The sequence below is a fragment of the Odocoileus virginianus genome, chromosome 33 (assembly GCF_023699985.2).
Source record: "Odocoileus virginianus isolate 20LAN1187 ecotype Illinois chromosome 33, Ovbor_1.2, whole genome shotgun sequence".
Classification (NCBI taxonomy): domain Eukaryota; kingdom Metazoa; phylum Chordata; class Mammalia; order Artiodactyla; family Cervidae; genus Odocoileus; species Odocoileus virginianus.
The window spans coordinates 34,720,436-34,743,987 of record NC_069706.1 but is presented as its reverse complement, the minus strand read 5'-3'; the positions used below and the strand labels follow the sequence as shown (position 1 = coordinate 34,743,987).

The 23,552-nt window shown below is 46.6% G+C and overlaps 1 protein-coding gene across 6 annotated transcripts in view; it reads left to right on the top strand.

Annotated features, from left to right (window-relative positions):
- PILRA (paired immunoglobin like type 2 receptor alpha) overlaps nt 1-23,552 on the top strand; it is a 34,602-nt gene that overhangs the window by 9,228 nt on the left and 1,822 nt on the right. Inside the window, exons 2-8 of one of the 6 annotated variants that reach the window (XM_070460327.1) lie at nt 3,413-3,564; nt 5,791-6,013; nt 9,055-9,444; nt 18,141-18,341; nt 22,077-22,107; nt 23,133-23,182; nt 23,410-23,441. In XM_070460327.1, the coding sequence (XP_070316428.1) occupies nt 3,496-3,564; nt 5,791-6,013; nt 9,055-9,444; nt 18,141-18,341; nt 22,077-22,107; nt 23,133-23,182; nt 23,410-23,441 (996 nt within the window). In that variant the 5' untranslated portion in view covers nt 3,413-3,495. Of the gene's footprint in view, nt 1-3,412; nt 3,565-5,790; nt 6,014-8,555; nt 8,745-9,054; nt 9,445-18,140; nt 18,342-22,076; nt 22,108-23,132; nt 23,183-23,409; nt 23,442-23,552 lie in introns of those variants that run through there. The other 5 variants (XM_070460328.1, XM_070460329.1, XM_070460332.1 and 2 more) reach the window with 5 other exon arrangements.

Here is a 23,552-nt window from a genome sequence, read left to right as displayed (position 1 = left end):
GTCGTAACACAAAAGAGTAGACATGGGGACATCCCTGGTGGTCCAATGGTTAAGAATCCTCCTGCCAATGCAGGGGACGCGGGTTCTATCCCTGGTCCGGGAAGAGCCCACCAGGCGTGAGGGAACTAAGCCTGAGTGTCACAAATACTTAGCCCGCGCTCTAGAGCCCGAGGGCAGCAACTACTGAGACCCGAGCACCTTCGCGTCCAGAGAAGCCACTGCCGTGAGAAGCCTGTGCACCGCAATTAGAGAGCAGCCCCTGCTCGCTGCAACTAGAGAAAGCCCTCATGCAGCAAGGAAGAGCCTGTGCACCCCAACAAAGACACAGAGCAGTCAAATAATAACAGTAATACTTTCAAAAAGAGACGTGGGAGACAGAGATTGAAGCGATGCATCTACAAGCCAAGGAATGCTGAGGACGCGGGAAGAACCAGCAGCTGGAAAAGGCTGGGAAGCATCTTCCTCCCATATGCTGTTGGGAGGCGTATGGCACTGCTAACCTTGTGATTGTGGATTCTGGCCCCCAGAACTATGACAGACAAATTTCTGTTGTCTTAAACCAAAACCAGATAAATATGAGGGGCCAGTGACATGCAGTAACACTACGTTTTGTGGGCTGAGATGAACTGTATCTGGGATCCAGGACCTTGGCTGAGATCCATTTGCCAATTCAGACCTTGTAAGTAACTCTCACTCAGCTGTTTAGGCTGAGTGTTTACTAAAAAGATATTGTAAAGAAAGAAGGGGGGAGTGGGAGAGACGGAGGAAGAAAGGGGGAAGAGGAAGAAAAAGGAGGATTTTTATGTCAATCATAATACATCATAAATTTGAATTCTTTGAAATGCACAAGAATAAGATCATTTCATGGCTTTTTATCCTAAATTTGCTGACCAACCTGAGGATTGGTGGGGAGACCACATAGACAGGGATGTGCTGGAGTTGATTGTTAAATTTGGGGGAATGTTACAAGCCAGTTGTTAAATACAGCCTTGTTAAAAATTAAATAGTACCTGTACAACGTGGCTTAATGCCACTTGGTGAAAATGGTAAATTTTATGTTAGGTATATTTTACACAATTAAAAATCTTAATCAAGAAAAAAAATATGAACTTAAATGTGTGCATGTGCTAAGCCCTTCAGTCCTGTCCGACTCTTTGTGACCCCATGGACTGTAGCCCACCAGGCTCCTCTGTCCACGGGATTCTCTAGGTAAGAACACTGGAGTGGGTTGCCATGCCCTCCTCCAGGAGATCTTCCTGACCCAGGGATCAAACCCACGTCTCTTAAGTCTCCTGCATTGGTAGGCAGGTTCTTTACCACTAGCTCCACCTGGGAAGCCCTACAATCGAATAAATCAAATTAAAAATGAGGGACGCGCATCCCTGCCTACTTATTTCACCATATTCCACTACTTTCTCTGCTTTCGAGGTTACTGTTACTGCACCTGCGTGGTGGGAAGACCGCACACGGCACGTACTGCACATTTCTTCCCGCCTCACTTTCAGTGATTTCACATCGGTAGCTGTATTACCTGCTTAGGCTGCCAGGGCCAAATACCACAGACAGGGTAGCTAAAAACGAGAACTTGATTTCTTATAATTCTGGAGGCTGGGAAGTCCAAGACTCTGATGCTCACAAGGCAGGTTTCACCCTGAGGCCTCTTCCCCTGGGTGTGTAGGCGGCCGCCTTCTTGCCATGTGTTCACATGGCCTCTGAGTGTAGGCGCTGCTCTGGGCTCACTTCTGATGAGGACACTGATGCTATTGGGCCGGGGCCCCCTCCTCGTGACCTCATTCAACCTCTAGTATTTCTTTAGGGCCCTCATTTCCAAATACACACTGAGGGGTTAGGGGCTCAACATATGAACTTGGGGTGAGGGGGGACACAGTCCACACAATAGTTAACTTGACTTTGTGGGACTGTTTACACATGGAAATTGTAAAAACCTACAAATCAGGACACCTTTTCTGAAAACTGGCCAACACTCGCCAGCACACTTCTCTGAGGGGAAGTGCAGACAACAATCCCCTGGTCCCACTATTGTGATTGTCCTTCACTTCTCCCAGCCCGGGAGCTCAGCAAGGTCATGGGTCAGCCTTTACTCCCCAGTTCTTTGCCCTCTGTTCTCATGTCCTGGGAGCCTAATCAGCATTTGTTGGTGGATGAGGAGCTGAAATGCACCCTAGTGACGTGAGGAAACCTAGTCACACAAAGATGAACCTTGTGAATGTGACAGAGGCAGGAACTGCAGATGCAGGCTCTGGAGCCAACTGTGGGGCAGAGGACTTCCCTTCTCTGAGCTTCTGGTTTCTCCTCTGCAAAGTGGGGGTGATAACAGTACCTCCCTTGGAGGGGCCCAGTGAGGACAGGATGACACAGAGGGCTCTGCACGCGGCCTGGATAGCTACGTGGATTGTCACACTGATACCCATCCTTTAAAGATCTCTCCTTTCCATACACATTAGGTCCTCACCAACTACCCCACACCCTGTGCTGGGTGACAAGGACCCAAAGCCCCCTGAGCCACTGTCCCATTAGATCCTCAAGCATCTCCTTGTGTAGCAGGAAGACAATACAGAAAAGGGAAGCGTTGGTTGTTAATATGGCCAGAGGGCTGCTGACCTTTGTCACTGCATGGGGAAGTGGTCGGGAGCATGGGCTCTGGATTCAGACCCAACACCACCACCGACATTCACATGCAATGTGACTTCGGTTGAATCTCATAGTCTCACTTGGAGCCCAAGTATATTCCTGCACAAAATGAGGATCAAGACAGACCCTGCATACCTCCTGGGGTTGGTGGGAGAGTTAAGAGAAGTTGTTCATTTTGATGAACTCTAATTTTTAAGTATTTTCTTTTATGGGTCATACTTTTGGCACTGAATATAAGAAATCTTTGCCTAACCCAAGGTCACAAAGGTTTTCTCCTGTTTTTTTTTTCTTCAGTTGTATAATTTTAGGACTTACATTGATATTATTAAAATACTAATATATTTTTATACTTTAAAAAAACTGGATTTATTTTAATCAAGTATCATAATATAGACACACAAATAACTGTTATGAAGAAAGCACTTTTTATTTACAACTCCTTAAAAACGAGATGCCCATCACTCCATGCATGGAAGCACCAGGATCAGGCAGAAAGCAGAGAGAGGAAGGGGGAATCATGGGCAGGAGCCTTTGCTGTATGTTCTTTGAGAAAGACAGGCAAGGGAGAGCAGGGAGATTTAGGATTGGCTGGTTTGAGTAGTGTCTGCAGGCTCTGGGGATTAGGGGCTGTCACTGGTAACCTGGTACCTGGCCCTGGAGTGAATAAGGCAGAAGAATATGGGCCTCGTGGAGTGTAAGAGCTAAATGGAAGAGGTGGTGGGGAGTGTGGGCTCTGGACTGGTTGGTTTGCATCTGACAGGCGAGCTCCTGGGCACGTCCGTTGCTCTTCTAAGAACTGGCAGCCTGGGAGGGACAGTCTCTCCCTGGTCACTGAGGCCCTAGATGTCAGGCCATCAAGAATACAGCGAACAAGCAAACACAGTCAATGTGGGCACAGACACCCAGTACACAGTAAGTAGGAGATGCCATTCCTGCCTGTTTCAACATTAACTTTGTGGGGCCTGGGTCTCCCTCTGCTCATTTCATGCTGTGGATCCTCCCTTCCCAGCTGGACTCTAGGTCCTGGAGGGCTCACCTGCACGCCTGCACCCAACCAGGGCACGACAAGCCTTCCCTGGGCCCCTTCTCCAGGGAAAACAGGAGGAAATAAAGGGTGCTGATGTCACCAGAGGCCCGTGGACTGTCCATGGGAGAAAGTAGGGACCAAGACCTTGACCCTCCTCTCTCCTCTGTCCCTGTCCTTCCGAGAACCCCTCGTCATCTTTCTGTGCCTCGTGTGTCCTGCCTCGCCCGGGCCCGGACCACGCTCACATCCCTCCTGCCTTTGTTTCCCCAGACTCTGAGAAGTGGCCAGCTGAATGGAGTACAATGAATGATCTCCTCTAGTCTGGGCTGTGGGAGGAAGGGGAAGTGAGGGAGGGTAACCGGGGGTGCTTGGTGGGGGACGGGCAATCTGGGTAAGGGCCAGGTTCACAAGGCAGACGGACATGAGTGTGGTCCAAGTCCTGTCCTGGAGGGAATGAGAGCCTGTGAGGTGACCCCTCTGAGCCTTAGTCTGTTCCTCTGTCAGGTGGGAATCAAATTCCTTCATCTCACAGGATTGCTGTGAAAAGTGAAGGTAACACACAAGGCAATTTCCAGTGTCCTTGCCCCAGGGCAGTGCTTCTCAAACTTCAGCAGGTCAGGCTGGGGCCTGAGAATTGGCATTTCCCACCAGGTTGATACTGCTAGTCAACACTGTGATACCTGCGAGGGGTATGACTAGGTCATACGGTAGATGTGTCTTCAACTTTTAAAGGCGTGGCCAAAGTAGTCATACCATTTCACATTCCCACCAGTTGTGTATGAATGTTCTGGTTGCTCTATGTCCTTGCCAACAGTTAGTATGGTTGGTCTATTAATGTTAGCCATTTAATAGATGTATGTTGGTATCTCACTGTGGTTTTCACTTGCACTTCCCTAGTGACAAGTGATGTTACACATCCTCTCGTGTGCTTATTTGTTACCTACATATATTCTTTAATGAAGTATCTATTCACATCCTTAGCTCATGTTTTTAATTGGAATTTTGTTTTCCTATTAAATTTTGAGAGTTCATTGTACATTCTGTATACAAGTCCATTGTCATTTACATGACCTGCAAGTATTTCTTGTCTGTATCTTGTCCTTCATTTCCTTGATAGTATCTTTTGAAGAACAGAAGTTGTTAATTTTTATGAACTCCAATTTTTAAATATCTTCTTTTATGTTTCATGCTTTTGGTGTTGAATCTAAGAAATCTTTGCCTAATCCAAGATCACAAAGCTTTTCTCCTATGTTTTTCCTTGAGTTATATAACTTTAGGACTTATTTAGGCCTACAATTCACTGAGTTCATTTTTTTATATAGTGTAAGATGTGGATTAAAGGATTTTTAAAATATATTAATAAAAGTCAAATTGTTCCAGTACCATTTGTTTAAAAGACTACCTTTTCTTCACTGAATTACCTTTTCATCTTTGTTGAAAATTAATTGACTATAAATTGCTGGCCTCTTTCTCTCCTCTCTGTTCTGTTCCATTGATTTATTTGTCTTCCTTGATGTGAAAATGTCTTGATTACAATAGCTTTATAAGAAGTCTGAAAGTCAGGGTAAATCCACCAACACTTTTCAATTGCAGAGCTTTTTGTAGCTTTTTTAGGTACTTTGAATTTCGATAGGAATTTTAGAAATGACTTGTCAATTTCTAAAAAAAAAAAAAAAAAAACGGGATTTTTATTGAAATTGTGTTAAATCTTATTATTATTGGGAGGAGAACTGACATCTTAATAGTACTGAGTCTTCTCATGTAAGAAGTATCCGCCTGTTCGTCTTCTTTTTCAGCAATATTTGATAGTTTTCAGTGTTCAGATCTTGCACATTTTCTGTCACATTTATTCCTACATATTTTATATCACTGATAATATTATAGCATTGTTCTTATTTCAGTTTCTAATTCTTTGATGTTGGTATATACAAATACATTTGATTCTTTTGTACTGATCTTGTATTCTGCAACCTTGCTTAATTCACTAATGGTTCTAGTAGCTTTTTTGTGGATCCCACTGTCTTCTACATAAACAACCAAGTCATCTGTGAATAAAGACAGTTTTTACTTCTTCCTTTCCAATCTGTTTGTCTCAATTATTGTACCTGCAGGATTTTAATTTACAGAGAGGACTGACTGATGATTCACAGAGGTTAATGCCACTGAAAGAAGATTTTCATTACTTACATTTCCCAAAGAGGGTATTACCTATAAGGTACACCACCCATTATATGTGGGGAAGCACCAGAGTCATTCAAGAAGCAGAAACAAGAATGAAGATAAAGAAAACACAGCCTTTTTTATGCTTTCTGTGGGAAAAGCAATGCAGGAGAGGTAAACAGTTTGGGATCGGGTAGTTGGAATGATTCTGGTTGACTTTGGGCTATAGATAGTGCCTGGTACCTGGCCATGAATTGATTTCAGGCAGGAGAAATACTAGGTTGGTGTATGAGAGTTAGAGAAGGGCGGTGCTTTAGAGTATGAGCTCTGGAGTGGTTAGTTTATATAATGAAAGGCACGCTGCTAGGAATCTCTAAGGCATCTCTAAGAATTAGCATTAACTCCCTGGTCCATTAGGCCCCAGCTGTGAGAGCATCAAAAACTCAAAAAATAAAATACAGTTAGCAAAATGACCTTGTGATGAATGTATGCCAAACAGAAAAATAGAGAAAAAAAATTTTTTTAGATATTTAAAAAATACGGTTAGAACAACTTTGTTCCTTACTTTATTGCATGAACTAGAACCTTCCAGCACAATGAATGGAGGTAGTGAGAAGAGATGCCTTTGCCTGCTCCCTAACCTTGGGGGGGAAACAGGACGTGCCATGGAGGGGGAAGGGGTGGGGCAGTGATGGACGTGGTCAATGGGGAAAGGAGGATGGGAGCTTGGGAGAAAGTGAGGAAGACCTGAGGCAGTGGGTCTTGCGCTGTGGTGCACGGCTCCTAGCCCTCACCCGTCCCTGCTGCGGATCACACAGCTTCTGGCCTCTCCCTCAGGGCCACCCGCTGGGCTAAAGGGCTGCATTTAGGTCCTGCTCATGTTTAAATCACACAGCTCCAGCCCCTTCCCTCCCACAAGGCCCTCCTCCTCCTCCTCTGGGAGTGGAGCCACAGTGCCAGGCAGAATCCCAGGCCCTGGATTTCCTGTTAGGGGGAAGGAGGATGACCACACGCCATCACCGAGCAGAAACCACACATCACAAACCCTCAACTCATGGGGGCCCAACTGGGGTCTAAGAGCCCGAACATGATGTAAGATGTTCAACTTGCATCCAGGGAGACTTTATGTGGAAGCAACAGGGCCTAAGGGCACCTGACAGTCAGTGCTCTGCAAAGTTACCCAGAGCCTCTTTTGTAAAAGTTCTGTGCCGTCAAACAGAGTAGGCCGTGGGGCCCCCTGGTAGGATCCAGCTGCCTCCTCTGAAAGCCTGGCAAGCAAGAGGCATTCCAAGTCCCAAGCCAGTGGGGTGAGGCGAAAATGGAGCCCGGGGATCACCCCCCACAGGTACTGTCTGAAGGCACTGCCAAGAAGCCAGCAGGTCCCCGTCCTCCTCTGCACACATTTCCAACTGTCAGGATTCGGCCCAAGCACCTTTCACAGCCCAAAGGACTCTATGATATGATTTTGTGCCTCAGTTTCCCCTGGGTGAGATGGAGACAGGATACATCCACCACATAATGTTGTAAAGCTGAAAAAGAGAAAATAGATGTAGGGCCTGACTCAGATAAGAGGGTTCCATGAAAATGTAGAACCTTTCTTCTCAGGCCTGGGGGGAGGGGTAAGAAAAGCAGATATGGAGGGCAGGGGCCACTTGGCTGGCCATGGGAGAAGCATGGAAGAAAACTATCAGGATTGGACAAAAAACTGAACGGGAGAAAAGAAGTCGTTCTGCTCACTCCCACCTCTAGAACTGAGGCCCCTTCCTGTGATGAAATCATGTCCTTCCACCCCCACAGTCCATTCAGTAAGCCAATGCTGATTCAGCCTGCAGAGGCTCAAACAGCCTTATTCTCAGCCAGCCCTGGGGGTCACCAAGATCACCAGCCCCCGTGTCTCACCCCACCCAGCACCAGTCACAGCTGGCAGTGTCTCCCTCAGAGATGATCCCAGGGACTGTCACCAGGATGACCCATGACTGCTCTGACCTTCCTCCTCTCTGTCCAGGGAAGGCCCTGCATGAGCCAGGGGCTCACAGCTGCAGATGGAACCCCCCGAGGAGTGTTATTAACTGCAGCCTCCTGGGGGTCACCTCCCAGAGCTCTGCACTCAGAGGGTGAGGCCCAGAGAGTCTGAGGTGCGACCAGGAGGAAGCTTCCAGAGGGAGCAGAAGGCTCTGTGGGCTCAGCAGGACTGGAGCTCAAGTGCTGGTCCCACTGCTGAGTCCTGGACATGGGCCTTGGTTCTGCCTGAAGACTGGGAGGGGGAGACACTGCAGGGGAGCCCCGGCCTGGAGGGAGAGGGGCCCAGAGCAGGCTGGTGCCCCCGTGTCTGAGGGGGGCTGAGCGTCACCGCCAGGGGCTCCCCCCTCCTCCTCCCTGAGGGGCTGCAGCGGGGCGGGGACCCGGGCCCACCTCTCCCTGAAGGAGCCTGAGCTGCTGGTCCTGCTGCCGCCCCTTCCCCTGGGAGGACAGACACTCAGAGAAGCAGAGACCAGCAGAGACAGAGACGGCTTCCCAGGGAGATGTGAGGCGGGAGACAGGAGCTGAGGGGGGAGGCCCAGCGGGCGCAGGTCAGGACCAGCCCCCAGCGTGAAGACGGGGGCGGGGAGCCCCAGACCATGGCTCCCTCTGCACTGACCACAGGGAAGCCCTTTTGCAATAAAGGAAAAGAAGAAGCCAGGTTGATAAAGGAAGTGCCCGTCACTGTCGGGGTGGGCGGGTTTGGGGAAGGCCCCCACCCTCCTCCGTCCTCTGGAGGAGCCTGGTCCTCACTCCTGGTGCTGAGTCTCCCCCAGGGCCCCCAAAGGCCTCCCGCCTGGCCTTGAGGGCTCTGCCTGTCCTCTCACCCGGGAGGGGGGCAAGGCCATGGGGCTGCCCCTGCTGCTCCTGGTGTCTCTACAGGCTGGTGAGTGGCTGGGCGTGTCCTGCTCTGCCAGGGACCCCGGGGAGGGGCTGTGGCTGGGTGTGTGTAGAAGGGCCCCCTAGGGTTGTTGGCCAGGCCTCCCACCCCCAACAAACAGAAGGGGTCCCACAGTGCGGGTCTCCCAACCCCTCACCCTCCAGCCTGCCCCAAGCCTGGAGAGATGATCACCCAGGCCAGAGGGCCAGTCCTACCCCCCGTCACACATCCCCCTGCGGGTGAGGGTGCCCGACGGTCTGGGGTCACCCTCTGTGTCTCTCCTGGTGGCTTCAGAGTCTCTCCCTCCCTCCTCTAGGTCACTGGGCACAGACAAATCCAGAACCTCTCTTTGGGATGAAGCAACCAACGCATCTCTCAGCCCCCAAGGGCGGCTCCATTCACATCCCCTTCTCCTTCTTTCACTCCTGGGCATTAGCCGAGGATCCCAACGTGAGAATATCCTGGAGATGGAAACACTTCCATGGGGAGTTCATCTACAACATGACCCCTCAATTAATCCATGAGAATTTCAAGAACCGGCTCTTCCTGAACTGGACAGAGCGTGAGAAGACCGGCTCCCTCCGGATCTCAAACCTGAGGAGGGAGGACCAGTCTGTGTACTTCTGCCGGGTGGAGCTGGTCACACTGACATACGGCAAGCAGCAGTGGCAGTCCATCGAGGGGACCAAACTCACAGTCACCCCTGGTGAGTCCAGCTGTCCCTGAGGCTCTTGGAAGCTGTTGGTACCTTGTAATGCAGGCCTGGTCTAGGGCCCCACCTCCTGACTTTCCTCAAACTCCTCTCCCTTCCCCTCCTACTCCTCCCCAGGCCTCTACCAACTTTACCTTAATCTTCCCCAGCTCTGGGCTGCCTCCCTTGCCCCTCCCCCATCCCCAGGCCCCCGAACCCTGTGTGCTCCCAGCTGTCCTCCCTTCCCTCTCCAAGCTGGGCTCCAGCCAGCCCCTGCCCACGCCCCACGTCCTCCAGGTGACTTGACATCTCGGGGTGCAGCTCCTGCCCTTTGCCCTGAGTCCTGTGTGGAGCCCCAGCTACCCCATGTCTGTCCCCCAATAGCCATGAGCTCAGCCCGCACACACAGCAGGTGCCGAGGGGTCCCGTGTCCTCATCACCTGATTTCCCATCTCCCCTTCCTTCTCTGCTGTGCCCCCCAGAGTATGAGTCTCCAGACCCCCACCTCCATCCCATCTCTTTCCTCTTTCCTCCATCCTCTTTACCTCCTTGTCTCCCCCCCGCGCCCCGCCACCATGTGGTTCCGGTCACCCTGTCCCTGTGTCCACCCTGACCTTGCCCCTGTCCTGGTCATGACGAGGCAGCAGTCCCGGCAGCTCCCCTGACTGTGCCCGGCATCCCGGGGGGACACCTCGGCAGCACCGGCCCAGCTGACCTCCCCCAGGACCCCCAGTACAGCGGCCCTGCTGCCATCCTCCCGTCACAGGAAGGGGACCCGAGGCTCACACGGCACACATCACTCTGCCCCGTCACTCCTGGTGCAGGTGGGGTGTGACCCCAGCTTAACCCCAGGGCCTCCCTTCTTAACCAGGAGCTGCTTGGCCTCACCTCCTGACCTGTGATCTTGTTGCCTTGACTATTTTTAACCTAACAATGGATGTGTAGCATCTGTCACTCAGTGGGGCATCGGAACTTGAACAGAGTATCTGACTCCAGGGTAGAGGAGGAGTTCTCTTCTAGGCACAGGCAGTAAAGGAGTGTGTTATCTGTAGATAATTTTTTTGAAAACTGAAAATCGATTCAGTTTGTTTGCTTTTTGCAATCACTTGTGCTGGTGATTCTAAGCAGTATCAGTGAAAAATTTCTGCTCCCGGCTGGGATGGACATTCCCCACATCTCCCCCCTTGGAAAATCACTGCCCCTTCTTGACCACTGTGCTGGTTTTAAAGCAAATAGATAGTGACTCACAACTGAAATAAGCAGGACAGCCTTGGATTAATATTTTCTTCACCTCCTCCAGATTCCTTTAAATGGCCTTTTTTGAGGGACTTTGGCTCTCCTTATTCCCTCTTCTTCCTTTCCTAATTCTTCCTTTTTTTTCTCCTTTCTGTTTCAGTCATATCTCCTATGAGTTTTTTTATCAGTAAATTAACTTTTTCAATTAATTCAATTAATTGGATGGTCATGTTCATTTTTATAGGGAAGTAATAAAAAGAAATATTTTTAATCCAAGTGAAGTACCACCATGCAAAAATATCATGCCAGAGGAATATATATAACTCATAAGTTTGAAACTGGCTTATTAATTTTTAAACAAATAGTAGTTTTATTTACGTAGCCAAATCTAATTATATTCTCATTTGTAGTTTTTCTCTTTTATTTCTAAACCCAAAACCCCACATCCCACTAGAGTCATTTTTTTCCTTATTTTTTTGTGAGATTTGATTACTTTTCACAAAAAAGTTCTTATATATAGTGAGATTCATCTTGGTAAATGGGGCGCAATAAAGAACTAAGTTGATCCTTATACCAAGAAACAAATCAACTGTTCTCACTTTATTTATTGAATATTTTTTCCTTTTTCCACTGATTAATAGGCCTAAACTTTTAAGTTCTTTTGTAGAATAGCATCCATTTCTGGTCTGTCTATTCTGTTTCACTAGTCTGTGTTTTCTTTTTTTTTTAACATTCATTTATTTGGCTGTGCTGGGTCTTAGCTGTGGCATGCAGGATCTTCGTTGTGTGTGGGATGCAGTTGTGGCATGCAGAGTCTAATTCCCCGACCAGGTGTGGAACCTGGGCCCCCTGCATTGGGGGCGCAGAGTCCTAGCCATTGGACCACCAAGGAAGTCCCTATATTTTGTTGTATTAGTATCACACTGTTTTAGTTATTATAACTTTATCATGTTTCAATGGCTGTTAAGACTTTTTCCATCACAACCACATTACTTCCTTCTCAAACTTCATTAGTGTTGCCTGCCTATTCTTCCACACAAATATTAGAATAAGTTTGCCAAGTTTCTAGAAAAACATTCCTGTTGGTTTTTTAAATCAGAATTGCATTAAATCTATAAAGTAACTGACAGAAATTGAAATCACTGTAACGCACGATCTTTTCGCTGAGGAACAGGTCCTATTTTATATCCCTAAGTAAACCTTTGTAGTGTTCTTCCAAAGATCATGTGTCTCATAAGACTTTTCATATTCTTTACTTTTATTATTAATATGCAATATGTTAAAAATAAAACTGTGTACTTGGTATAATTTTCACTCTAAAAGTAATGCAAAAATTCTGGCCAAGATGCTAGGTTATATGCATATGTTTCCCTCCACTCCCTTTGAAAATCTACTAAAATGACAGCAAAGGGAATTTTTTTTAAGACAAAAACCCAGAGGAACAAAAACAAAATTTTGGAAGCAGGAAATAGACCAGAGGAATTAAACCCTAAGTCAACAGTGGGGACATCCAGAAGGAAGGCAATTTGCACTGGAAAACCCCTTAAAGGGTCAGGAATAGCAACTCCTAGTACCCATGAAACTGGGCGTGGAAGGGGATCTGGAAACTAGATGACTAACTGAAATGTATTAGGAAGCAGAGACACCTCTGCACCCTCACACCTCACCTCAGCAAAAGACTGGATATATGCGTTCTAGAAACAATAATCCACTGATTATTAGGCCTGAGCTTTTAAGTTCTTTTGTAGAATAGCATCCATTTCTGGTCTGTCTATTCTGTTTCACTAGTCTGTATTTTCTTTTTTAAAAATATTCGTTTATCTGGCTGTGCCAAATAATAAATGAGTAAATAAATGAGTCTTGCGGGGGTACCCTGGGGCATAACTGGGGACAAGGGTTCAGTTTTTAAATTCAGAGATTTGGTGAACTGATGAGACCTGAAATACCTTGACCCTTGTAGAGGCCTCACAGGACGCAGGCAGCCAGGCTGGTACTTCCACACCACACCCACTAAGGGCAGACAATCAGGAAACTCTTCTCTGGAATAGCTATCTGATAGGCCTGGAAAGATCTAGAAATCTAACAGATCACTCATTGTAGAGTGAGTCATGCTGTCCTACTCACTGTAAAGTGATCTGAGATGCACTTTCTGCTATAACACACTCACAGCTTCGTGCATGTTGGGAGCCAAGGGGACAGGGTGGCTGGGGTCTTGGCCTTGCACCAAATCCCCTGCAGTCAGGACTGGACCCTCACCTCAGCTGTGCCCAGGATGCCTGAGGTAGAGGGTCTGTTTTTAAAAGCTTTGAACTAAACATTTAAGGAATGCTTGTCTCATGAGATGCAGAGAACAGATCAAGGGGGAAGGGAACCTGGAAGAATCCAAAACAATGAAAGGAGATTAAAATTTTCAAAGAACCATTATCTTCATAAAGTTAAATAATTTCATGTATATGACACAATAGAATGCTTTGCAAAGGAGCTTTCAAAACAAAAAAAGAGATCTTAGAAATTAGAAAAAAAAAAAGAAATTAGAAGTATACTAGCAAAGATGGAAAACTCAATATATGATTGAAAGATGAAGTTCATGGAAATATCTTAAAAGGTGGGAGAAAACTGAAAGATTTGGATATTGTAGTTCAAGAAACTTCAGAGTTGGATATTGTTATAGTGGTTTGAACAGTGGCCCCCAAACAAGTGAATAATATCTTATATGGCTGCAGATGTGATTCAGTTGAGGAATTTGAGATGAGGAGGTTATCTGGGATTATCTGGGTGGACTCTAGATGCTAATAAACATGTCCTTATAAGAGAGGGGCAGTGGGAGACTGGACACAGATGGAAGAGCAGGCAATGTGACCACAGAGGCAGAGACTGGGGTGAAGCAGCCATTAGAAGCCAAAGCAGCAAGGAACAGACTCCCCCCGCACAGAGCCTCCTGAGCGATGCAGCCTGGCTGACATCTTGTTTTCTGCCTTCTGGCCTCCAGAACTGTGAGCAAGTAAACTTCTACTGTTTAGAGTCACCCAGTTTGCAGCAATTTGTCATAGCAGCCTTAGAAATATAATATAGGAATTATAAGGAAGGATAAGACAAATTGAGAATTGGTCCAAGAGTTCCAATCTCTGAACAACAGGAGTTTTAAAAACAGAGAAAAAAGAAGGCCATGGGGAAGAAAATATCAACAAAACTACTACAGAAATTTTCCAGAATGAAAGAACCCAACAACATGAGTAAAAATAAAAAGACCAAGCCTGGGGTACTGCAACATAAAAAGTTCAAAACACCAGGGATAAGTTCAATTCAGTCACTCAGTTGTGTCTGACTCTTTGCGACCCCATGGACTGCAGCACACCAGGCCTCCCTGTCCACCACCAACTCCCAGAGTTTACTCAAACTCATGTCCGTTGAGTCGGTGATGCCATCCAACCATCTCATCCTCTGTCCTCCCCTTCTCCTCCCACCTTCAATCTTTCCCAGCATTTGGGTCTTTTCAAATGAGTCAGTTCTTCACATCAGGTGGCCAAAGTATTGAAGCTTCAGCTTCAGCATCAGTTTTTCCAATGAATATTCAGGACTGATTTCCATTAGGATGGACTGGTTGGATCTCCTTGCAGTCCAAGGAACTCTCAAGAGTCTTCTCCAACACCAAAGCTCAAGAGCATCAATTCTTTGGCGCTCAGCTTCACAGTCCAACTCTCACATCCATACACGACCACTGGAAAACCACAGCCTTGACCAGACGGACCTTTGTTGGTGATGGTTTTTGTGGTAATGTCTCTGCTTTTTAATATGCTGTCCAGGTTGGTCATAACTTTTCTTCCAAGGAGTAAGCATCTTTTCATTTCATGGATGCAGTCACCATCTGCAGTGATTTTGAAGCCCAGGGAAGTAAATCTGTCACTGTTTCCCCATCTATTTGCCATGAAGTGATAGGACCTGATGCCATGATCTTAGTTTTCTGAATGGTGAGCTTTAAGCCAACTTTTTCACTCTCCTTTTTCACTTTCATCAAGAGGCTCTTTAGTTCTTTGCTATCTGCCATAAGGGTGGTGTCATCTGCATATCTGATAAAGGGAGATCCAATACATTTCCAAGGAGGGAAGAAACTGGCCACATAAAGAGAGTCAGGAATTAGAGTGGCTTGACTGTCTCAATAGCAATAGAGGACAATGAAAGGCAACAGTTGAGTGTCATGAATCTCCAAGGGAAAATTATTTTGTTTAATCCTTTAACAAATCAAATAGCAAATATTGATTGAGTGCCTGCTATGTGTCAGGTCCTAAGCTGGCCACTGAGGAAAGAGCAGTTAAGACAATACAGAACAAAACATTAATGTCCTTAACCAGGGAACTTATACTTGAGTGTAGAAAGAATATCACACACACACAAAAAAACAAATTAATTATGTGTGTCAGGTAGTAGTGAAAAGAGAAAAGCAGGAAAATGAAGCAGAATCAGTGGCTAGAGGTGCTAGGGTGCTGCTTTATTCAGATGGAACAGGAAGACCGCTGGGACATAAGTCAGAGTCCTGGTAGAAGGCAGCTGCTCCAACAGGGTAACTAAGAGTTTTGATGGGGGGCACAGGGTAGGGAAACCAGTCAGGGACAGTGAGACCCCTGGGACCAGCCACAGGCCTAAGAAGCAGGGGAGGAAGTAGGTTCTGGGACCTAGAAAGGAGCTGTGGCCTCTAGGAAGAGAGTTTTGTGTCCTTTTGACTGGCTGAGGGATGGCCAGACAGTTGCTGAGACATTATTTCTGAGTGTCTCTGTGAAAGTGTAGAGAGATTATCCCACTGTGGAGAGAGGAGGTCCCAGGGTTCAATCCCAGGACCTCCTCTCTCTACACTCACTTCCCAGATAAGCCTGTGATTTAGAAATGTGAGGTTAATGCCAAAAAATAGCAAGAGGTGCTAAAAACAGTTCCATCTGGGGAGTGGGAAAGGAGTGAGGAGGGGGTGTTGTTTTTATAACCTGTGGGGAATTTGTTGATTCTTTAAATTATGTGCCTATACAACTTATATAAAAATAGATGTTACATTTTAAAAATAAAAGTACTGGTAATACATACTTGCACATAGTTTTAAAAACAGTCAAACAGCACAGAAGGGAATCAAATGAAAAACACATTCCTCTCCGCTTTATCTCTCAGCTACTACCCCTTTCTGCAGAAATGCTCTCTCCACAGATAAGAGATACAGATACAGATGTACAAGAGATGGAACATAATAGACTCAAACTGCACACTCTCCTGATCTTCAGCTTGCTATGTTTATTTCATGGACCTGAAGTATCTTTCCACTTCAGCACATATACATCTATACCTTTCTTTTTAAATGACTGCATGGTCTCCCACTGTAGCAATGGATTGTAGTTCACTTAATCAGTCTCATATTTAAAGACATTTAGGCTGCTACCAAATCACAAATAAAGCTGCAGCGAACACCCTCAAACACAGGCCTTTGAACACTTGTACCAGCACGTCCATTGGGTAATTTCCTAGCACAGAAATCACTGAGTTTAAGGGCGTGCTCGGATATTTTACAGATACACCCAAACCTTTCCCAAAGGTTGTGCCAACCTGTATTCCCGTTGTGTCGATACTAGGTATTTTCCCCTGACTCAGGTCAGTTTAAAACAAAAATAGCCTTTTATCCTTTTAATCTACATTTCTAAAAGTTATGATTGATTATTAGCATCAGGATTATGTTATCATTTTATGAAGTGAATTAGAATTGTACCGTTATCCATATTTTTCTGTTCTAGAATCTTCTGAGAATTATCTGTTCCTTAAATATTCACAAGAATTTTTCCATTAAATCTTCTGAACTTGAAATCTTTATGAAAAATAGTTCTTTAATAGTGTTCTCAATTTCTTCTTTGTCTAATCCATTAAAGGTTACTATTTCTTAAATGCATTTTTAAAAATTATTATTTGTCTCAGAAAATCATCCATTTCACATAGGTTTTTAGAATTATCAACCTATAATTGAGCACACACTCACTCATGATTTCAATACTTTTTGTTGTTGTTCGATTTACAAGAGTCTTGTCTGTTTCCTTGTTGTTGTTTTTTTTCCCTCTAACCATTTTCTGCATTTATTATTCTTTCTGCTGTCCTGTTTCCTAAAAACATTTATTCCTATGTAGGTTTTCATTACTTTTAGTTTCCTTAGAGCTAGATCCTCTCTGTTTGGTTAACTTTTTTCTTTGGAAATTGACTTTTTAAAATTTTCATCCCATTTTAAATAATTATAGCATCATTCATTCATTTCAAAACTTTCATCCCATTTTAAATAATTATAGCATCTAATACTATGAATTTAGCTTAGAGTTTGGCTTTAGTCATATTCCAGTCCATGGGGTCACTAAGAGTTGGACACAACTGAGCGACTTCACTTTCACTTTCATGCATTGGAGAAGGAAATGGCAACCCACTCCAGTGTTCTTACCTGGAGAATCCCAGGGACAGGGGAGCCTGATGGGCTGCTGTCTATGGGGTTGCACAGAATCAGACACGACTGAAGCGACTTAGCAGCAGCAGCAGCATATTCCAGGAGTTTTTAAAATATACATATATATTGCTATTGTTTTTATTTTCTAAATAGCATGTCATTATATATATATTTCTTTGACTAAGAATTTAAATTTTTCGTCTCAATTGAGAAACAGGATTCATACTTTCATTATTAATTTCTACTAAGTGGACAGAGAATTCAGTCCACACAAGATTTTACTGGAGTTGGGTTTTTTGTATGTGGCTTAGTATTATGCCAGTTTTTTCATGGTGCCTTAAACATCTACAAAGGTAGTGTCTGTTTGTAGTAAGTCAAGTTCAATACATATTCATTTAACAGTAATATATTTCCAATAATACTAGGTGCTTTACAGATGTTTTCTCACTTAGTAAAACAATCATGTAAAATGAAAAACACTGTTTGAATCCACTTCTAGGAGGTACCTAGAGCAATCAAATACTTAGGGTCAGAAAGCAGAACAATGAATGCCAGGGGCTGGGGGGAGGGGGAATGCAGGGTCAGTATTTAATGGGGACAGAGTTTCCATTTGGACAGATGAAGTTCGGAAGATGGATGGTGATGATGGTTGCACAATAATGTGAATCGACTTGATGTCACTTAAATATGGTTAAAATGGTAAATTTGTGTTGTATGGATTTTACCACAATAAAAAAAATTGTTTTTGATCCTGTGATTTACTTCTCCCTATATGTAAGTAATGAAATGAGGTTCTGAGATCACAGCACTGATCAGTGGTAAAGTCAGGGTTCAAACAGAGTGAAGAAGATTTCAGAGCTTCCAGAATCTCTCTTTGTTACTCCCCTCTCTGGGGGAGAGCTTCAGAGAGTTGCTCCCCATTCCCCACATTCCCCAAACTAGGGAACAAGATGTGACAGTTTTCACCCAGATACTTCCAGCCCTTTAGTGAATAATTTGCATATTTCTCCTGTCTTCCCAGGCAGCAAGACAACCACCCAGAAACCCACCACCATGGCTGCCACCACTGCTACAGCTGGCCTTAGGAACTCAGAGAGTGGAAACAGTCCGTGGTCTTGGCTCGAGAGTACTGAAGCTATAGTCGGGTTGGCACTGGCCAGCGCGGCGCTCGTAACCACAATTGTGGGGCTGATTGTGTACTTTAGATGCAAGAGAAGCAAAAGTAAGTGATCCAGGACCTTCAAGCTCTCCCCAAGATTCCCAGCTAAGTATTTCTCAGAACCCTCCTGCATCAGAATGACCAGAGCTGCTCAGCAAAAATGCAAATTCCTTCTGGGCCTGAGGTCTGGGCCTGGGAATCTGCATTTTACCTCCTCATGTGGTTTTTTTTTTTTGTTAATACACATCTGTGGAATGGCCCTCCAGTCCCCCATGGCCATGAAGGGTAACTACAATTGTTCTGTTGCTTTTCTTTTTTTTTTCCATTTATTTTTATTAGTTGGAGGCTAATTACTTTACATCATTACAGTAGTTTTTGTCATACAATGAAATGAATTAGCCATGGATTTACATGTATTCCCCATCCCGGTCCCCCCTCCCACCTCCCTCTCCACCCGATCCCTCTGGGTCTTCCCAGTGCACCAGGCCCGAGCACTTGTCTCATGCACCCAACCTGGGCTGGTGGTCTGTTTCACCCTAGATAATATACATGTTTCAATTCTGTTCTCTTGAAACATCCCACCCTCGCCTTCTACCAGAGTCCACAAGTCTGTTCTATACATCTCTTTTTCTGTTTTGCATATAGGGTTATCGTTACCATCTTTCTAAATTCCATATATATGTGTTAGTATACTGTAATGGTCTTTATCTTTCTGGCTTACTTCGCTCTGTATAATGGGCTCCAGTTTCATCCATCTCATTAGAACTGATTCAAATGAATTCTTTTTAATGGCTGAGTAATATTCCATGGTGTATATGTACCACAGCTTCCTCATCCATTCGTCTGCTGATGGGCATCTGGGTTGCTTCCATGTCCTGGCTATTATAAACAGTGCTGCGATGAACATTGGGGTGCACGTGTCTCTTTCAGATCTGGTTTCCTCGGTGTGTATGCCCAGCAGTGGGATTGCTGGGTCATATGGCAGTTCTATTTCCAGCTTTTTAAGAAATCTCCACACTGTTTTCCATAGTGGCTGTACTAATTTGCATTCCCACCAACAGTGTAAGAGGGTTCCCTTTTCTCCACACCCTCTCCAGCATTTATTGCTTGTAGACTTTTGGATAGCAGCCATCCTGACTGGTGTATAATGGTACCTCATTGTGGTTTTGATTTGCATTTCTCTGATAATCCTCATGTGGTATTTGTGTCAAGTTTGGGACTCCACTCAAGACCAGTCCCTCTCTACAAACCTGATAATTTCCAGTTCTTGTCTCCTGACTTAATCACTTCTCATCAGTCTCCCTTTTGGTTCACAAGGAGGGAGGTCCTGCCCTGGGAAACACAGAAGAGAGAGAAAGAAGGGACAGGAAGGTGGCTCCACTCAGCAAGTACTGGTTGGACACCGATTTTCCAGAGCCTGGCTGGTAACTGGAAATGCAAAAGTAAATAAAGCACAGGCCCTGCTCTCAAGGATCTAGGGGCCAGGAGGAAGAGGGGAGCAGTGGCCTCAAGGGCTAATGGCCTCGTGTGGAAAGAGCTGTGGTAGGTTTGGAGGAAGGAAGGGTAATCAAGGAAGATGTCCAAGAGGAAGTGCAAAACTATCAAAGAATGAAGACGAATTAGCCAGGTGGTGAGGGTGGCATAGAGGTCACTGTCTTTCCAAGGGAAGGAAGGCATTCTAGGGACTGTAGGTAGCTCAGGGCTGTGGAACAGCCAGGAGATGAGAAAAGACGACCTTGGAAATCACATCCCAGAGCCTCTGACCCCAGAAACAGTGTGAAGCAGCGAAGTGGCCACCTCAGCTTGGCCTTGCAGATACACAGTCTATGGTGGAGAGGCCAGGCTGGGGTCACTCTGAAATCGTTATTTTATTCTGCAGAGCAAAAACCATAGTGGTTGTGTCCTGAGACTAAGGATGAGGGTTTGAGATGAAGAAAAAAACATGATGTAGTCACTGAGAAAATGCAACATGGTATTTAATGATCAATTTAGATGAGAAGCCATAAATCTGTACAAGCATCATTGTATTTGATTGTGGTTTTTTTTCAGCAGTATTCAACTAAAACCGTTAGAAATGACTGATTAAGAGCTAATTCCCTGGTGGTCCAGTGGTTAGGACTCTGTGCTTTCACTGCCTAGGGCCTGGGTTCAGTCCCTGGTTGGGGGAGTAAGGTCCCCTAAGTTGTGCCATGGCCAAAAAAAAAAAAAAAAAAAAGTTGTGTTCATCTGCTAGCATCAGAGAACAGAAGTAACAGTGGGCAAATAACACAGAGGGGACTTTCTTCCTCTCATCTAAAAGGATCTAGAGGCAGAAAGCAGAGAATACTAAGACACTGAGTCTCCTATATGTCTGCTCACTGTCTTGGATACTGACTTCTATCCTGAAGGTTGCTTTATGTGCAAGACAGCTGCTAGGATGCCAGATTTGTGAATCTAAACAGGAAGTAGGACGTAGGAGGAAAAGACAAAAAGACTATGTTCCAGCTGTCTGTCCTCCTTTTAGAGTCTTCCTAAAATTCCTGCAGCCATGAAATTAAACGCTTGCTCCTTGGAAGACCAGCTATGACCAACTTAGATAGCATATTAAAAAGCAGAAACATTGCTTTACCAACAAAGGTCCATCTAGTCAAAGCTATGGTTTTTCCAGTAGTCATGTATGGATGTGAGAGTTGGACTATAAAGAAAGCTGAGCACCGAAGAACTGATGCTTTTGAACTGTGGTTTTGGAGAAGACTCTTGAGAGTCCCTTGGACTGCAAGGAGATCCATCCTAAAGGAAATCAGTCCTGAATATTCATTGGAAGGACTGATGCTGAAGCTGAAACTCCCATACTTTGGCCACCTGATGCAAAGAGCTGACTCACTGGAAAAGGCCCTGATGCTGGGAAAGATTGAAGGCGGGAGGAGAAGGGGAGGACAGAGGATGAGATGGTTGGATGGCATCACCGATGCGATGGACATGAGTTTGAGTAAGCTCTGGGAGTTGGTGATGGACAGGGAAGCCTGATGTGCTGCAGTCCATGGGGTCACAGAGAGTCAGACACGACTGAACAACTGAACTGAACTGAAAAATCCTCCCCACAACTTCCCCTTATTTTAATACATCATCAGCTAGATTTCACCATAGGTCCCACATCTGCCTGTAGGGGGGTACCCTGACACTCCAAATAAAATCAAGGTTCTGTAACTGAATAAGAAGAAGGGAATGGATATGGGGCAAAGAAATAGCATCCTCTGCCTGAGGGCACAGCCAGGATTGGAGATGTCAGCAAGTGTGCCAGAAACACAGGGGGACCCAGGGGGTCAGGGAGCCCGTGAGAGGGCGCAGGTGGAGAGGAGGGGGCTCAGTGGGGGGCTTGGGTAACCTGAGGGAGAGCAGATCATCAGGACAAGAGTGCAGTGAGGTCACGCACAGGTACAGAGGGATGATGACTGAAGAGAGCTGGAAGGAAGGAAAGTTGAAGCATAAAAATGATACCAGTGTTTACTATGTCAGAGTTCTTAGTCCCAATGGAAAAAAAAAAGTCCAGGATGTGACTGAGTGGAACCGAGGTCACTGGAGTTGGGGAGGTGGATAAATCCAACCTGTTCAGAGGGTGACGGGGCACAGGGGGCAGGGAAGAACTGCTCTCCTGACTGATGGTGAGGACAAGGCGGGACAGGTGTGGGCAGCCTCAGGGTGGCGGCTCTGAGTCCTGAGCCCTTCCCAGGGAGCTTTCAGATGGGATGGGGCAGAGAAGGCGGGGAGGAGACAGGCCTCCGTGGATGGCACAGTGACACGCTGTTGGTCCCCCTACAGGTGCGCAGACTGAAGCCAGGACCCCAACCAGGTGAGCACTTGTCCTCCAGTATGGGGGGTGCGGTGGGACAGGGCTATTTTATGAGCAAGAAGTTTCCTCCTGAGAGCAGCACCAGGGAGCCTTTCACAGGCCTCCCCTCCTCGACCTCCATCCACATCCTCCCAAGTCCCCACAGGCCAGGGTCTGCACTTCCTGAGGCTCCCGATCCTTAGAAAGTCAGAGCAGTGGACCAGCACTTTCTCTCTCCCAGAACATCTCCCTTTGTCTGTCTCTGGCACCCGCCTTTCCTCCTTCCATCCCCAGGTCTCAGCCTTTCCCTCTGTTGATCCTGGTCTTTCTCCCCCTTGAACACCATCCTTCCAGAACACACCCGCCCCCTCCACGCTCTGTCCCCTTTCTTGCTCCTCGTCCAGTCTGTCCTCTGCCCTGTGACACGGGGCCTCCGGCTGCCCCGGCCTGTCTCTCCTCAGAGTGGCTCCCTCGCGGCCCCCAGCCTGGCTCCCTCTCCTCTGGCCCCGGCTCCTCTTCCTTTCCTGACACTCACCCTCCTCACCGCCCACCGCGTTCCCTTCTCATCCTCTCTGCCACGTCCAGGCTTTTCCTTCTCACAGCCCCTCCCTCCTTTCTCGCCTTCCTGACTCTTGACAGTGTCCTCCCGGGACCCCTCCCCAGATGGTGTCTCCTCGGGGACCAAGGCCTGAGCACCGCCTGGGGGACCTGAGAGAAGCTCCCTGGTTCTCGCGCTCCAGTTTGGACCCAGGCGCTGCCGCAGAGAGGACAGGCGCCCCCTCCTGCTTCTCCTCCTTGCGCCCCTCAATAAAGCTGCTTCTCTGCAAGAGTCCACCCCAGTCAGCTCTCAGGGATGGGGCTACACTGCAAACGGCCCCTCAACCCCATCCAGGCAGCCTCCTCCTGAGAGCCCCAAACCTCTGCCTTCATGTCCGAGTGTGACCAGGCAGGTCACAGAGCCCCCACTGAGAGAAGCGGCCCGAGGCAGGTGGTAGCTCTTTTCTGCCCAGATTCTGACACATCACTGCTCTCCTGTTCCCAATCAGGGAGTCCTCCCAAAACGCGGAAGAGAATTACCAGAACACCGGGAATAAAGGTGAGTCCTGCCGCCATCATCCCTGCTCTCACTTGGGTCTTCCTTCTTCTCCCCACACCCCCTCCCCACACAGGTGCCCTCAGCATCCTCCTCTCTCCCCTGCCTCACCCGCCCTCCCCTGAGACCCTGGTCCTGACCTAGAGATGACCTCACTGCTGGAGCCCCTGCCCATTTCTCTACCCTGGCTGCCTGGTCACCTGATCCTGGCACATGTTGATTTTTTCTAGGACAACATGTAGACCCCAAGCCAGATGCCAAGGTAAGCAGCTCAGATTAGGACCTGAAAGGATGAGAGGGAAGTCTGGAGAAGGGGCGTGGAAGAATAGAGGGACTGCGGTGTAGTCAGGGCATCAGCTGTGGGATCATGGCT